This window comes from Camarhynchus parvulus, chromosome 22, assembly GCF_901933205.1.
Source record: "Camarhynchus parvulus chromosome 22, STF_HiC, whole genome shotgun sequence".
Classification (NCBI taxonomy): Eukaryota; Metazoa; Chordata; class Aves; order Passeriformes; family Thraupidae; genus Camarhynchus; species Camarhynchus parvulus.
In genome coordinates this window covers 4,505,417-4,521,942 of record NC_044592.1, presented here as the reverse complement: position 1 = coordinate 4,521,942, position 16,526 = coordinate 4,505,417, and the positions used below count along the sequence as shown (strand labels likewise).

Genomic DNA, 16,526 nt, shown 5'->3' with positions numbered 1-16,526 from the left:
ACTAGGAATTGTGCTCACTGGTAACGGTGCTGATGTTCAGCTGCCTGTTCCTGGGTGTTGAGTCCTGCCTGACCCTGGCTTGGTGAAATCAGGAGAGTTTCCTGGTGGAAGGGGAGCTTTACATCCAGGAGTTTCTCTGTCTCCCCTGACCTTTTTTTGGGGGCTCTGCTCCAGAAGTGAGATCCTCACCATTGTGGTGACTGCTCTGCCTCTTGTTAACAGGGAGTAAATCTTTTCTGGTTTTCCTCTTGGTTATTTCAGTGCTCTGCCACTGCAGGGCACGGTTTTCCTTGGAAGCTGGGGAAACCCCAGGTGCCAGGGCTGTCACCTGGGGTAAAGCTCTTCCAGGTTGCTTCCAGAGTGTGTTCCTGGGGTACTGAGGGATCAGAGGGGTTTTTAAGGTTCCCCCTCTTGAAAAAGAGCTTGAGTGTAGTTTGGAATCTTCTTTAGTGTGTATAGCTGACCCTGGAATCCAGTATTACACACACTGGTGTTGTGCAGGAGAAAACTGCCGCTGAGCATCCTTTTCACATCAATGGGCAGAGAGAACATCAGAAAAAGGGATTTTTCCTGAACGGGGCATTCTGCTTCTTGTGCAGTGTCCCCACATTCAGAGCTGTGTGCTGCTCAGCAGATGGGGTTAGAGCTGTCCTCCCTCTCTTAGCCTGTCCCAAGTGCCATGGCTTGTTTGGCACAGGTTAGAAGGAAGATTGCAACCAGCTGTGCTGTTCTGGTGCTGAGTGGGCCCTTGCTGCCCCTGCTCTCCACGCTGAATGCCTTTTCCCTGGACCAGGGTGCAGCCAGAGGCGTTTCCCTGACGTGGCAGCTGGTCCTGCTCTGGCTCAGCCTGTGTCTCAGAATGTCCCAGTGTCCCCTGGCCAGCGTGGGACCTCCTGGCAGCTGGGCTGCTCCTGGCATCCCAGAGTGGCCCCTGAGGGAAAGCCAGCGTGGAGAGCAGGGCTGCAGGAGAGAGGGGATTTTTGGGGAGTGGCTGGTCCGATGTGCTCATACCTGCGCTTTGTTTAGCAGTGTGCTGTACCCAGGTGGAGAGTTCCCAATAAATGCTGGTTCTGATGCCTCACGAACGGCTGCTGTGTCTTTACTTGTGAGCAGTGATGGAGGAGGGGATGTTTTGTGTCGCTGGTGCCCGAGGGCTGTCATGGGTGTGTAAACATGAACAGTTAACCCGGGCAGAGCTGTCCCTGGGTGAGGTTCTGGCACTGCAGGGTGTGTTGGTTGTGCCTTGCTGACCCTGGGTACCACCCAGCCTCCTCACCCTCCTCGTTCTTCCTGCAATTCCTGCTGTTTTAGTGTTCATGTGGTTTTCTCCTATCCTCTTGCTAACGAGTCCAATGACACTTCTAAGCTGCCAGTAGTTCTGTGAAGGTAAGAGATCTTCTGTTCTGTCTGTGTGAGTCCTAAGGCAAACCCGGCCTGCTGGTGGCTCCTGGAGCTGGAGAAGGGCAGGACAGCCTGTCCCTGCACTGCCTGGTTATGCCAGTGCAGAAACGAGCCAGGTCATGGGAGCTCTGATCCTCAATTTGGAGTGGTTAAAAACCATTTGTCTGGCAGTGGTTAAAAGGAAGAGCTGCTACTAAAATAGCTGCTACTTAGGATTCACTGAAAGCTGTAAGCTGACCTTCAGTCTTTGAAATGGGCCTGCTATTTCAGCAGGTTTTGGGGCATCCCCACAAGCAATTCCACGTATCTGTGAGCTGCCCCCCAGGAAGAGAGGCCAGGCCAAGCAGTAGATGTGCTTGGAGAGCAGCAGTGCAGGCTGGAAGGACAGAACTTGTCTGTCTGCTGGAGCTTCCCTCGAGCAGCAGTGTTGGGAAGGGAAACACTCTGTGCTGGTGGCTGTTGTCAGGGCTGGGTGGGAGAGGAACCTGGTGGGATGGTGCTGAGGGTGCTGTGTGTGCCCATGCGTGTGTCAGACATCTCCCATCCTCTCAGCAGTGGTACCCGTGTTGGCAACACTTCCCTGGCGTTGTTTTTTCATTGATTTGCCCTCCCTCTCCTGCCCATTTTCCATGCATGGTGGTGGTTTCCATCCGAGCAGCGTGACATTCCTGTGCAATGCACCTTGCTGTGGCTGGTTCAGTAACTCCCTTCTCTTGTGTTTGCAGCTCTGCAGAGGGACCCAGGCCGCTTCCCAGCCGTGGCTCTGGAGCTCTGCAAGGGAGATCCTGGCACTGATGGACTCACCTCGTACAAGGGCCAGCCCAAGGCGCTGGAGGTGAAAGCGCAGCACAACTCCGAGTCAGAGTACCTGGCCAGAGATGGTCCTTCAAGCAACAGCTCCTTCTACAGCAGCGAAGGGGAGGGGACCGACCACGAGGGGGACATCCTGGACTGCAGCGGCTCCAGGCCTTTACTGATGGATTCGGAGGAGGAGGAGGAGACGTGCAAGCCGTGCCCAGGGTTCCTGCAGCCTGTGCCCAGGCACGAGGCCTCCAAAGAGGATCCCCAGCCCCAGGCCAGGGCAGGGGAGCCGCTGTTCCCGGCCTTCCAGTCGCACAGCGGGGAGGTTTTCAACGAACCCGACGTGTTTGCCACGGCTCCTTTCCGGAGCTCCAGGAAGGTCCCCGATGAAGTGGATGTCTTTACCAAAGCTCCTTTTATCTGTAAGGGCAACGCAGCTCTGCGGCACCCCGAGGAAGCAGACGTGTTTCTCAGAGCCCCTTTCAGCAAGAAGAGAAGCGTGGAAGAGCCGACTCCCCACAAGGAGCCGTTCTCGGCGCCCGTTTTCCTGAGCCAGGGCGGCGACGGCCGAGCTCAGCCCGCGTTCGCAGGCCTGGACCCGGCAGCGCACGGCTCCGTGGCCTCGCTGAGAGCTGCACACCCTCCTGCTGGCTTCGCTCAGCCCGGCAGCGTCCAGCCCTGCCCTGGGAGAGCCGTGGAGGCCCAGGAGGGCAGCCCGGCCAAGGCAGCGCTGCCGGAGCAGGGTGACACGCTGGGCTCCGTGGCCAGCAAGCCCTTCCGTCCGCAGTCCCTGTGCAAGTATTCCCGGCACTACAGCCCCGAGGATGGGCCGGGGCTGGAGGCCCAGCCCATAGCTGCTTACAAAGTGGTGTCTCAGACCAACAGGCAGGCCATAGCGGGCTCTGTCCCTCTTGTCCCTCTGTCTGCCAGGACTACGGAGCTGCCCGGCGCGGATCCCTTCGCCTCGGCCCTTCCCTTCCAAAGCAGCCAAGCAGAAGCCTTAACGTGCTGGGGGCTGTGCTGCCTGCAGGAGCCCCTCGTGAGGACCTCACACCTCTGCGCTGAACCGAATGACATAGCAATATATACATATATATATATATAAAGTAATTATTATTTTTGGTCAGAACTCTATTTGCAGTGATATATAGTTGAAGCATTTAAGTTATGTTTGTCTCAATGCCTGGCTCTCAGGATCCTCGTATCCTTTCCAGTTGCTTCTCACCTTCCTCCTCTCACTGTCTTCCCTCCATTTATTTCTTTTTTTTTAGATGCTTTTCTCAAACCAGCAGTATTCCGTATTTTCTGGCCCTGGGTGGAGAAATGCACTACATTATACAAGATTAATTAAAAGGTTTATTAATTACAGAGCGAGTCAAGCGGGACTTGCTGATGCTCTGGAAAGGACACAATTTCACAGGTGAAAGGGTTATTGTGACTTTTGCTGTCAGAGATGTTCCTGCAATGGCAGCCGTAGCTCTGGGTGGGCACTGTGCCCACAGAGCCAGAGCCGTGCTGGGATGTCTGGTGCCAGCCTGGGCAGTGCTGGTGGAGCAGAGCCAGGGCAGCAGCACAGCTTTGCTGCCCCAGGGCTGCAGGCAGGGAAGGTGTTGTGGAGCCAGTGAAGCAATCAGGCTGTTCCTGTTGCTGGAAAATCAAAGGGTCGTGCAAACAATCAGGCAGAGCTTTCACTTTTACACTTGTATTTCCTGTCTGGTCTATGCCACGGTGTAGGACCTGGGAATCTGCTTATGGTGAAGGAGAAATGTGTATTTACAGTATTAAAAGTAGACCTTGCGGGGCCATCTGTGATGTAACAGCTCCATAGCTGTCCTGAGGTACCTCCTGTGCTGTGACTCAGCAGAGGCCATAGCCCCCTTAGACTGGTTTATACTGGCAGGGAGCTCTGCTCAAAGTCACCTCTGCCTGTTGCTTTCCTGTTGGTTAAGGATGAACCTAAACAAAATCCATTTGCTCTCCTTCTGAAACGTTGTTTTCTATCTGTTCCCAAGAGCAGGGCTGTGATGAGTGAGGCATGGACTCAGCCTGGCACAGAAACTGAGGCATTTCTTAGGAAAGGCAAACTCTTTTTATACCCTTCTACAAGACACAGTATTCCCTTCGGTGGTAACTCTCACTGTGACACACGTAGCCACTTCTGTAAGAGCAAATCAGCAAGTCAAAGGACTCGATGGCTGTAGTGGTTTTGGTGCATGGTGGTGCTCGTGGGGCTCTCTGCCCTCCATCACCACCTCCTGAAAACAGAAGTACTGTAGAGAACTTTCTGGGTTTCCCTTGAGATGTTTCTTCAGCAAAGCTGACGCTTTTACTCTGTTTTGTTGTTCAGTTTTCTGTTTAAATACACACCCAAAAGGTGGTTTTAGTCTTAGCTATGTGCTCCCCCAAGTCGGTTGTTGCTGGAATCAGTGAGAGACACAGAGAACGACTGTGACAGCAAACTGTGAATTCAAGGGCAGTGAGTGTGAGGGTCACTCTGAGCCAGGAGCTGCTGGAAGGGAGGCCAGGCCCTGGTGCTGTGGGATGAACCTGTGCAACAGGGAGATCTCTGCTCCTGTGTGAGCCACGGGGGCTCAAGGTGTTCCCCCTGCTCACTGGAGCTTCTCCTTCCTTCTCTTCACTTTTACTTGAAAATTTGCCTCTGAAGAACTCAGTGCAGCTCCTGTCGGCGCCACGTGCCGGTGCCACGGAGCTGGGCTGGGGCAGCCTCGGCCTGTCCCTTCATGCTGGGGAGGGGAAGGTGCACGGAGCTCTGCGGGCTCCTCTCCAGCCCAGGGCAGGCTCCGTTTCCAGCTGGCACTTGGGCAGCTCTCGGTCCTCCAGGCACTTCCCACGCAGAGCAGGCTGGCCGTGCCCCAGAGCTCGCCATCCTGCCACACACATCCCGGGCTCCAACGGCTTCAGATCTCTTCTGGGGCCGAGGCAGCTCCTTTTATCTCTGCATGTGACTCATTAGGTGATGGCCCTTCTGGTTATGGCCAGAAAACCCAATTTCAATGCCTGTTACTCTAATACCCTCCTCATTTCCAGCCTGTGCTCCTCCTAATCCTGCACTGCCACTGCTGCAGCCTCAGCGTGATGAGTTGTAAGTGGAAATTTAATTTCCATAGCATCTGAAACTTACTGTTTTAATGAATGTGGAAGAATCATGCTAATTATTTGCCACACAATCAGTGATCTTAATGAAGTGAGACTTATACAGACTCAATGGGGTGTTTTGAAATCAGTTTTATGAAAAGAACCACTGTTTCACATCTTTTTGGATGCTGTAGTAAAAGGTGTTCGCTGCCCTGGGTCCTCTGGCTGTCACACCGCTGTGACAATCCCGGGTTCCTGCTGGGAGAGGCTCCTGGTTCTCACCCCCGGAATGCACTGCAGCCCCTGTTCCAAGCGATCAGTCGGAGTTTCTGTGTGAGTAAAGCGAGCAGCTGGCTCTGTGCTCGCTGCCGTGACTGCTGCGGGATTTTGGGGGCTGTCCCCGTGTCCCCTCTCCTGCCGTGACCCCAGCCCGTGTGACACAGCAGCAGAACCGGGTGACATCTCCTCAGCTGCTGAGCTCAGTCACTCCAAAGTGCTGATTGGTCACTTTAACTCAGCTTCCACCAAAGACGCTCGTGTGGGGAGTTGAATTTTTGTGGGTTTTTGTTCCTTTCCTCAGTGTTAAACCAATGCCTTGGAGCACACTGACAGACCCCAAAGCACTTTGCCAGTAGCATCATGACACTGAAACCCCGCTCAGTTGTGAAGCACGTTCCTGACACGCGATCGGCTGCATTGGCGTTGCAGCAATAACCCGCAGTTCCTGCTGTGGTGGGTGAACCTCGCACAGCCCCAGAAATGCCCTGAGCAGGCAGAGGGACCGGGCTGAGCGGCGTTCCCGATCCCAGGGGCTCGCTCTGCTGCGGGATGCAGCAGTGGAGCATCCCAAACACCGAGTCTGCCTTGGAAAAACTCCTGCGTGTCCAGGAGGAGCTGGGGGTGTCCGTGGCCCCCACAGTGACCCACAACGAGGCACTCGTGTCCCCCCGTCCCCTCTGTCCCCCCGTGTCTGGCAGATCCCTGGGCTCCAATTTTGCACTCCGGTTGGGATCCTCTGTTCCTGGTAATCATGAAGAAATGTTCCACTTGGAAACTTACGTACATTTTATTAAAACTGTATCTGATGACAAGCACGGTCTCCATTGTGCCTTCCTTCTCCCCTCCCCGGGGAAAATATTTCTGCTGGACACAGGGAATCTGGGTTTTAATGAGTTCTTCCTGCCTAAGTGCTGAACTGGGTTTGGCTGTTTAATCTGGCAGCTGTGAAGTCAAGCTGATCTTGCTGCTTTAAGCACAGGATATTTCAGTTTGTATTCCAGAGAGAACCCTTCCCATGGAGGGCAGGACAGAGCCCTGAGCCCTCGCTGTGTGCTGGTTAAACATGGTTTTCGCTCTCATTCAGCTGCCCAGACTCTCTTAAGTGCAAAATATTAATCGGGCTTTGCTGCACTTGTCAATTTAATTTCTCTCTTGGTGTAAATGTCATGTCTCATGAGGCAGGATAGCCAGCCATGTTCTGGGACCACCGGCTTGCTGGCTGAATAGCACAGGCACGGCTAGAGGATTTAGACTTTCTTCTTTGCAAATCTGGCCTCTGACTTCACCCCAGCTGAAAATTATCAAAAAATTATCAAAATATTTTTGTGAATTTTCTAATTTTGGGATTAATGCTGGCGAATTTTCCGGGTTTAGCATCTCTTTTTGGGTCGAGAAATCTGTCCCAAGCACTGGGGGACTCTGGAGCTGTTTGGGAACAATTCTTTCTCGAAATTCTTTTGTCTTGGGATCAAAGGTTTGCCATTTGCAGGGGCAAAATAATTCTCTGTCTGTGCTGTGTTTATTAAAGCAGCTGTCATATTGCAGCCTCCCCCTCCTCGTCGCACGGTTTGAGCGCATGGACGTGGCGCTGCGGGCGGACCGTGACACAAAGTAGTGCCACTCGGTGCTGGGAGTGCGGAAGGCGGAACGCGGAGGGATATCAGGTGTCGGTGGTGCAGTTACGCACTGCGGAGGGATCTCTCGGTGATGCGGCCGTGCCCGTGCCCGGCAGGCGGAGGGACGCGGAAGGATACATGCAAGGCGCTGCGGTGTTCGCCTGCTGCGGTGCCGTGACAGGGCACGGGGATGCCGGCGCTGCCGCGCCTTTTACGGCAGTCGCGCTTCACGACAGTTTTACGACAGCCATGCTTTACTACGCCTTTTATGACAGCCGTGCTTTACTACGCCTTTTTACGACAGTCGCGCTTTACAGCACCTTTGCGCCAGTCGCGCTTTACGGCACTTCCTTTTATGGAACTTTTCCGGCACTTTACGGCACTTCACTTTACAGCACTTTACGGTTTTTATTTTGTTTTTCATTTATTTTTAATTGATTTTATTTTTTAAAATTTTAATTTATTTTTTCTTTAATTTTTATTTTTAATTTTTCTATTTTTAAAGCTTTTTATTTTATTTTATTTGGTGCTGCCCAGACCAGCTCAAGCCGGTGATTGTGGTGCTGTTTGAGGGTCCCCAGGACGAGGGAAGAGATGAGAATCTTGACTCCACCTTTCAGAAGGCTGATTTATTATTTTATGATCTCTATGATATTAAAAGGAAATGAGATATTAGAACTATACTAAAAGAGCAAGGAGACATCAGACAGCCAGGGGATGGCACAGGCAGCATGGGCTGGCCGAGGTCACTGTGTCATCCCTGCCAGCCCGGGTGTCACAGCAAGGAGGAGAGGGCTCACCCTGTGCTCACCCTGCAATACAGAGCAATACAACACAAAACACATATTGTTACAGAAAACCCAAAACAACAAAAGCACACAGAAAACAACACTCATGTACCATTAACACCCCCTTCAGATTACACACAAACTCACCATCACTCTCATCACAACTGCTAAATTACACCCCAGCAATCATTGGTCCTCGGGAACGTGGTTCCCGGGAGCCTCCTGCCTGATGAAAAGTACATACAGTATAAGCCAACATAGGTACGTACAATATAGGTACATACAGTATAAGCCAGTGTGTCTGCCCGGCACTCGGGCACAGGGTCCGTGGCGGCCCCGGCCGCGCCGGGAGCGGCGCTCGGTGGCCCCGCTCGGAGCCCGCTCCCTCACGCGCGCCATAGCCGCCATAGCCGCGGTCCCCCTCAGGCGCCGCCGCCAGGTGGCGCCGCGGGGCCCTGCGCGGCCCCCGGGGAGCGCCAAGATGGCGGCGGCGCGGCGGCTCTGCGCGGCGGCGGGGCTGGGCGGGCGGTAGGTGAGCGCGGGGCCCGCGGCTCCCGCTGCCCCGGTGCGGTTTTTTCCGGAGGGATCTCGGTTTATTGCCGGAGGGGTCCCCTCTCGCCCCTTCCCCACGCCACTGAAAGGGGGCCGCGTCTCAATTAGCGGCACTGCGACCTCCAGGGCCGCCCCGGGTGCTCCTTGCTCTTCCCCTTCCTTTTTCCACCGCGGACGGGGATGACGCTTCTTCCTGGCAGGCAGCGAGAGGCTGTTTCTCCTTCTCAGCCCTTTCCAGCCGCGAACTGGTAGTTCTGCAGCTCCTGGGTTCTCAGCCCTGTACACCCGGGGAGAGCCGTGAGGGGTAATTCCTCTCACACCCCGCTCAGGACCCTGCACTGAGGGGAAATTCCCCTCACACCCCGCTCAGGACCCTGCACTGAGGGGAAATTCCTCTCACACCCCGCTCAGGACCCTGCACTGAGGGGAAATTCCCCTCACACCCCGCTCAGGACCCTGCACTGAGGGGTAATTCCTCTCACACCCCACTCAGGATCCTGCACTGAGGGGTAATTCCTCTCACACCCCGCTCAGGATCCTGCACTGAGGGGTAATTCCTCTCATACCCCACTCAGGATCCTGCACTGAGGGGTAATTCCGCACGCATCCTGCACTGAGGGGAAATTCCCCTCACACCCCGTTCAGGACCCTGCACTGAGGGGTAATTCCCCTCACACCCTCCATGGAAGGGTAATTTCACACACACCCACTCAGGATCCTGCTTCAAGGGGTAATTCCCCTCACATCTGGCTCAAGATCCTGCACCGAGGGGTAATTCCACAGACACATCCTGCTCCAAGGGGTAATTCTCCTCACACTCAGCACACTGCAGCCGGCTGTAATTGCCCTCACATGTGCTCAGGATGCTGCAGTGAGGGATCATTCTGCACCCCCACGTGTGCACAGGATCGGGCAATGAGGAGCTGTTACACCTTTCCCACTCCTGTGTGTTCAGGGCCGTGAAATAAGAGGAAATTCCTCCCCCACAGTTGGCCCAAGATTAGGCAGTGAAGGAGGATTTAGAGGACCCTGTAGTGCTGGGCACTGTAAAATGGGATATAATCATCATTAGCTAAAGGGAGCTTCCAGGGCACCTTCCTTGCACATCCTGTTGTGGTTTCTAGCTGCTCCCAAGCCCACAAAAGTAAGCAAATAATGCAATTTAGACCTTTTCTGTGTTGGTGTGTCATGGGCTCATGGTAGGGATGTTCATTTCATGAGACAGAGCTTCTTTGGGACAGCGGAAATGTGGAATTTGGAAATTGTTAGTAAAGTTATTTTTCTCTAGGTTCTGTCACATGCTGTTAAAAGATCATAACCTGACAACTCGCCGGCCTTTCCACCAACTTCTGCAGAAGAAACCATCTCTTCCATCTGCAGCATGGCATCGTGCAGGTAAATACCAGTTAAAAATGAACAGATGAGCACATTGTGGGGTTTTATGTCCCGTGGTAATGCTGAAAGTTTGCTTTTTAGTAAATAAAAGTTAGCAAAAGAAGGTAAGCCAAGGTTCCTTTTATCCTGCTGTCTCCTGTGAGATGACATGCCCGTGTTCAGCAGTGTTCCCATGGGCTGGGATCACCCTGGGCTTGCTGAGTAATCAGGACATGACTTCTGTTTAAGCTCCTTAGGTTTGATTATGTTACTTTTCTTCTTTGTTTTTGTCTTTGCAGTGAGAGGCATGTTTATTCAAACCCAGGACACACCAAATCCAAACAGCTTGAAGTTTATTCCAGGAAGGGAAGTGCTGGGGTCCAGGACTATGGAGTTTTCCACACCAGCTGCAGCCTATTGCTCACCTTTAGCAAGGTGTTATTATTCCCTTTTAAATAGAGCTTGGAATAAAAATTTCCAAAGAATTAACGGAAGCTCTCTGGAGGAGAGGGAGGGAAGATAATTATTTGATTATTTCAGAGGGTTTGGTGCACTTGCATAATTCCATGGTTTAAGTATTTTCAAAATCCACTTGATTTAGTGATGCAAATGCTCAGTGCACGTACACCAGTTTCATGTGTAGAAATTATTTCAAGTGGGTATTGTGAAATCACTTTTATCATTTTCCATTACACATAGTTTTGTGGTAGGATTTCTGATTCTTTCATTCATTGCATTTTTTATTATTTCCATTCTTTAAAGAGAATATATTTTTTCCCTATAATTACAAAAACCACTTTTGCAGCCTTACACTGTATTTACCTCCAAGTTCACCAGAGTTTTTTTTTTTTTTTCTGTAGATGAAATTATTGGGTTAACCATATTGTTAATTGTTAAAATTAAAACTTAATTTGTCAGATTGAGTGCATTTTTGCCCATTCCCCCCCCCTCCTTGTGTCCTTAACAGACAGTTATTCCGGATTGAAGGAGTGAAAAGTGTTTTCTTTGGGCCAGACTTCATCACAATCACCAAGGTAAGCAGAGCAGGGATTCAGCTGTGCTCAGAGATGAGCTGTGTGGAATGGCCACAGAGCAGATCCAGATGGGCACAGTGGACGTCCTGAGAAGTGTCCATGAGGGCCTTTAATATAGAACAAAATAAGTTCAGGGAATGATAAATTGGTAAATTGACAATCTTGAGTCTCTGAAAGAGTTGATAAAAATGTCTGTCAAATAATAATGTATTTTGGAGACTTTCACACCTTTTAGCTAATGTTTTAAAGCCACTTGCTTGGCTTGCAAACAAGGAGAGCCTTCTTTGGCTGTCAGAGTCTGAGTCTGGCTAAATGTCTGTGGCAAGGCTGGACTTGAGAGAGCACAAAGTCCAGTCTGTGCATCAGCTGGGAGAGCCCATGGTGGCATTTTTAATGGGAGAATCTCTGGGCAATGTACCAGCAGCAGGCACGTACTCTTATTCATTCTTTTTCCTTCCCCTCTTCTGATTCTCACAGGAGAGTGAAGACCTGGATTGGAACTTACTGAAACCAGATATTTATGCAACCATAATGGACTTCTTTGCCTCTGGCTTACCTGTAGTTACTGATGAGGCACCCAGGACAGACACAGGTAAATCGAATCTTCAGGGGGAGGCCAAGTCTGCCTTTGGGTTTAGCTGTTGTGACACCCAGAAGAGCCTCCACTTCTCCCTCAGAAAAGCATGCAGGAGAATTTAAATTTAAGACCCATTAAGGTGACTGCAGGCAGGAATTTGCAGCCTGGAATTCTCTCAGTGTTCTGACTTGCATGTTTTTCTTTTCCCAAGCTGCTTCAGAAGAAGATGATGAAGTTGTACTGATGATAAAGGAGCTGCTGGATACAAGAATCAGGTAGTTTATATTCCAAAGGAAGATTTCCTGGAAAATCCTGGCCCTCAATGGATTTTGGCCTTGCACTCTGCTGTGATTTTATTGGTGCTTTAACACAGCTTGAATTTAGAAACTGGTGGTGACTAATGAAGTCTCAGGAGTGGCTGTGGATCCTCTTGTTTACCTGAAGAGTATTTTGGTGCTCATTAATTGCCTTCCAAAGCGAACTGAAAGCAAAAGCAACTTGACATTTGAGGTGCAGGGAAGATGTCTGATGTGTCTGTGATATCTGATGGTGACATCTTCCCCAGCTCACAAACTGCAGGAACCAGAAACTTTTTTTTTTTTAAAGCAGCTGCATTTAAACTGATATCACATTATTTACAAATTTATCTCAGAGCAGACACACAGTGCTGGTTAATTTTCCTGAAAAAGCAAGAGAAGTAGAAATAAGCTGGAACATCTTTCCCAAACATTTGCACTAAGTGTTGAAACCAGAAACCAAGTACTGTTGTATAAAGCTGTGACAGAAATGTCCATGCTCCTGCTGGCTACCTGGATGTTTAGTGTCAGTCCTTGATTTCCCAGGCCCCTTTGTAACAGGCATGGAATTTCTGCCCAAAATTCTGCTTTTCCCACCTTTCCATTTCTTTACTTTCCTCCCCCCTGTACCCATCAGCGCACCAAGAAGCTGTTGATGAGAATATCAGTAGTGGTGTATCTTCCTTCATTTTCTAGCAGGGTATTCTCAGAAATTATCCATCAACCAGGCTACACACAGAGCATTTATTGTCCAGCAGATCAAAATTAAATGCAGAGGAGCTGTCAGAAGGTGCAGGATGGGGGGAATGTACATCTGAAAGGTCCTGTAGTGTGTCAAAAAGTTAATTCAAGTAAGAAAAATGGAATTTTAACTCATGATCTTTGGCTTTCTGGAATGGAGATAATTTGCTGTGGTGAGTTTATAAATGTGTCAGGTTCACAGATTTTTCTGTGAGGACTGTAGCTCTCAGAGAGTTATTTTGGAAATCAGTATAAAGAGCTTCTGTTAGAGTAACTTGATGGTTTTAACTTGGTCTGGAAAAATGTTGCTATGGGGACAGAGCTGCAATGCTGGGCATTTGTGGCTGGCAGAGGGGGAGCAGGCTGCAGAAATGCTTGTGGCTCTGGGGTGAGCTTATCAGGAGCTGGTTCCTTCACCCCTGAGCAGGATTAACCTTTTATAGTTGGGGCTATTTTCTGTCCTGCATAAATTGTGGAGAAATGCATATTTATTTATGGAAGCAGGGCTTCTTATCACAGGTGACAGCTGTGCTGCACCCTGGGGGGACACACCCCTGAGGTGTTTATTGGCAGCACCTGGGGCAACCACTGCCTCCAGGCAAGGCTGAGCTCTGCCCCAGGGTGTTCCCTCTATTCCCTAAAATCTCCAGGCAGGGCAGGCTGAGCTCTGCCCCTCTACCCTAAAATCAAAATGCCTACAGAAAAGGCTTCTGTGTTAGATAGTCCAGCACAGCAGGAGTTGTTGGAAATGTGAACCAGGTGGTTGAAGGGAAATAGTGACTAAACCCCTCTGTCTCCACAGTTATTGTAAATATTAAATATTGCTTTCCTGAGGGGTTCTGGAAGGATCCCTGTTTCAGCTCTGAGCTTTAAGGTGAATGTTGTGTTCCCTCAGGCCCACGGTGCAGGAGGATGGTGGTGATGTCATTTACAAAGGCTTTGAGGATGGCATTGTGCAGCTGAAGCTGCAGGGCTCCTGCACCAGCTGCCCCAGCTCCCTCATCACCCTCAAGAGCGGGATACAGAACATGCTGCAGTTCTACATCCCCGAGGTGGAAGGCGTTGAGCAGGTGGGCTGGGGGACATCACGGAGGTTTCTTTTCAGTGGAAAAGGAGCTCTTTGTCCCTTTCCACGGGGTTAGGCTGGCATTTAGGAATACCAGGGATGTAGGGATGCATGTTTTCCAAGCCAGCTGGAGAGCCCAGAGCTGGACACACTTGCTGATACCTTTGTGCTTTGGTGACTTGATGTGATAAAAAGCAATGAGCTTTGTTCCCTGAAATTCACATTCTTTGGGTTTCTCATGAAATATCTGATCTCTGGAGCCATTGTTTCGTGGCCTTTGTGGTAGCTTGACCAGTTCCTATAATTAAAGTTCATTTCCTCCTGGCATTTTGGATTGCCAGTTTTTCTTACCTTCCTCCTGAGCCTGTTGTTGTTCAGTGGTGTGGAATAACTGCTGTTCTCCTTGGGCCCAGCAGGGATTTAATGTAATAAATCCTGCAGGACTGAGAGCTTAACCTGTTTATCTAAACTACTTCTGGATTTGATTTCAGGTTGTTGACGATGATGATGACGTGGAGAAAGAAGCAAATTCTACTTGAGCTTCGTCATCTGTGGCCAAATAAACATTTACCTCCTGCTGTATGTAAACCATCTTTGTGCTGAGGAACCACCAAATCTGCCTTGTCAGAAAAACAGTTGTAGCTACTGTGAGAATGCACCATCAGTTCAAGCAGTTCACCCACTAATTTATTAAATGCCCTGGATTACAAAAAGATTTTCCTGCTTTGTCTTTAGAAAGAAATGGTTGGCTCAGAAAACAGTGATGTGTTTCTCTTTTCTTTTTCATACAGAAACTTCAATACTGAAAAAAGAGAAGGCAGAAGTTCCTTGGCTTTTTTGTGCAATAGCAATATTGAATGTTTATTCCTCCAACTTGTGGGAGTGACAGAACTGTCTGCCCTTACTCTGTAAATGGGAGCTTCAGGAATGTTAATTTTATCAAGTCCTCTTAAAAAGCTGCTGATTCCTATCAAACTTTTGTGTGTGAAAGATAACCTATAATACCAACTGTTCATTTTGGGGGCTGTAACACTGCCATGGCTTTGTGGAAAGTTACCTCCTTGCTCATGACCCCCTGTGCAAACCATAGCAACAGAAACAAGAAACGTTCGTTGTAAAAATCATCTAAAGCAAATGTTAGAATGATCCTTATCAGCGTCAGCAAGGGGACTAATGAGCTCATTTAGCAGTAGGCTCGTTCAGCCACCATGCAGCAGCTGATTTGCCAGCACTGGGGGAAGGTGCAGTGCTGAGGGGGAAGGAGAGCCTGTGTTTGTGCTGCTCCTGCCACATCCTGTTTGCCTTGTACGTGGCAGAGCAGGGCTCCTGCAGTCCTGCACACATGGCAGGGAAGTGTTTGCTCTTCTGACATTAGAACGCATCAATGGGGCTTTGCAAGGAGCTCTGTTTACTTTTGTGTGGGGGAATGGTTTCTTCCTGGTGCCTGGCTTTGTGACCAGGAATTCTGTTCCTTCTTTGTGCTGCCACCACGGAGCTGAGGTTGTGCTCCTCGTTTGGCTTGTGATTGGCTTGACAGCCTCTGGTGTGTTCCCCTCTCCCATCCCTTACCAGTGTAATTATTCCACTGATAAAGTCCCTAAACAGGATCAGTTCAGCTGGTGGAGAATCTCCTCTAGAGCACCACATCAGCATGTGGTAACTGTGAACTACCTATTACTTGGGAGAAATTTGAAAATAAATATTTCCGCTAAATACTTCTTCAGCTTTCAGTAATAACCTGCAATTGTTTGACTGTGGAAATCGGTGTGAAATGACCATGTTCTCTTTGAGTCTCTGGTGAATTACTCAGGGGAATTGATGACAGAATTCCCTGCTGCAGGGCAGGGAAGGTGTCCTGGTTTGAAGCTGCTTCTGGTTTGAACAGGCTTCTCCTGTTCCTGAGACCTTCTCCTGTCTGCTCTGTGCCCAGCCAGGTTCTGGCAGCAAGCTCAGAATACAGTTCTTTTATGTGTCCTGACGTTGTGGGTTGTTTTCTGTGCTTTTTAAGGAAATAGTTCTTTATTGAAATTTTAGTGTAATATAAAGTAGAATGAATGGCATTTCTCTTAAGGCATTGCTCTTTTTTTGTAGCCTTAGGCTTTTAATAAGTTTCCAGGCAGGGTTTGATGGGGGTGGCTGCAGACAGACAGAGACAGACTGATCTCCAGCTGCACGGATGTCACGCCTTGGTCAGCTATGCCTGTCCCAGTTTGCTTTGCAGATTCATCTTAATGGTTTCTTTCTCTGGCCTCTGAATGGGAGCTGTTGTAGAGCAGGGCTGGGGAAGGAATGATGCAGCCCCGTGTCACAGCCTGCGGGGCCGCTTCTTCCTGCCCGAGCCCGGAGCAGCCTCGGTTGTCATCCCGTGATCTCCAGACGCTGAGTGCGGGAGAGCCCGGGGCTGATCCGTGGGTGCTGCTCCTGCCTGGCGCCAGTGGGAATTACCGGGGGAAAACTCCTCCCGTCCGCTGGCCGGGGCTGGGAATTACCGGGAAGGGACCGGGAAAGGGGGTACCCCTGTCTGGGGCTGGGAATTACCGGGAAGGGACCGGGAACGGGGGACACACTGGTCTGGGGGCTGGGAATTACCGGGAAGGGACTGGGAACGGGGACACACTGGTCTGGGGGCTGGGAATTACCAGGGCGCTCAGAGAACGGGCCCATCCCTCCAATATCTGGGAATTCAGGGGTCATCCCTGAACGAGCATCCCCCGGTCTGGGGTTGTGAATTAGGGGGAAGGATCCGGGAGCGGTCTGCCCCCGGCCCGGCCAGGGGGCTGGGAATGGCCGGCTCTCTCGGGGAGCGGGCCCATCCCCGTGCGCCGGGGCTGTTTGCGCCGCCCGTCCCCCCTCGGTCCGCCCGGCCCCCGCGGCGGGCGCGGCCCCGGCAGCGGCTGCCACGTCC

The 16,526-nt window shown here is 50.8% G+C and overlaps 2 protein-coding genes across 4 annotated transcripts; both read left to right on the top strand.

The window, feature by feature from the left end:
- The first annotated feature begins 679 nt into the window (after positions 1 to 679).
- On the top strand, positions 680 to 7,192 carry LOC115912515 (uncharacterized protein FLJ45252). Its single transcript, XM_030964098.1, has 3 exons — positions 680 to 794; positions 2,127 to 3,207; positions 7,123 to 7,192. The coding sequence occupies exons 1-3, from the start codon at positions 680 to 682 to the stop codon at positions 7,190 to 7,192; spliced, it is 1,266 nt and encodes a 421-aa protein (XP_030819958.1).
- A 1,254-nt stretch (positions 7,193 to 8,446) lies between these two features.
- Positions 8,447 to 14,620, top strand: NFU1 (NFU1 iron-sulfur cluster scaffold). 3 transcript variants are annotated; one of them, XM_030964334.1, is made up of 8 exons: positions 8,447 to 8,509; positions 9,822 to 9,928; positions 10,207 to 10,342; positions 10,875 to 10,941; positions 11,419 to 11,533; positions 11,730 to 11,793; positions 13,451 to 13,625; positions 14,113 to 14,620. In XM_030964334.1, exons 1-8 carry the CDS (start codon positions 8,463 to 8,465, stop codon positions 14,158 to 14,160), a joined length of 759 nt encoding a protein of 252 aa, XP_030820194.1. In that variant the 5' UTR covers positions 8,447 to 8,462; the 3' UTR covers positions 14,161 to 14,620. The 3 variants fall into 3 exon arrangements, with proteins under 3 accessions (XP_030820194.1, XP_030820195.1, XP_030820196.1); XM_030964335.1 differs by having other exon boundaries at positions 8,490 to 8,513; positions 14,113 to 14,311; XM_030964336.1 differs by lacking the exon at positions 8,447 to 8,509 and adding an exon at positions 8,973 to 9,042 and having other exon boundaries at positions 14,113 to 14,311.
- Positions 14,621 to 16,526: the final 1,906 nt, after the last annotated feature.

Coding starts and splice junctions, on each gene's coding strand:
- LOC115912515 (XM_030964098.1), top strand. CDS start 680: ATGGCTTGTTTGGCACAGGTTAGAAGGAAGATTGCAACCAGCTGTGCT. Junction 795..2,126: donor TGCCTTTTCCCTGGACCAGG/GTGCAGCCAGAG, acceptor TTGTGTTTGCAG/CTCTGCAGAGGGACCCAGGC. Junction 3,208..7,122: donor AGCCAAGCAGAAGCCTTAAC/GTGCTGGGGGCT, acceptor GTCATATTGCAG/CCTCCCCCTCCTCGTCGCAC.
- NFU1 (XM_030964334.1), top strand. CDS start 8,463: ATGGCGGCGGCGCGGCGGCTCTGCGCGGCGGCGGGGCTGGGCGGGCG. Junction 11,534..11,729: donor GGCACCCAGGACAGACACAG/GTAAATCGAATC, acceptor TCTTTTCCCAAG/CTGCTTCAGAAGAAGATGAT. Junction 11,794..13,450: donor CTGCTGGATACAAGAATCAG/GTAGTTTATATT, acceptor GTGTTCCCTCAG/GCCCACGGTGCAGGAGGATG.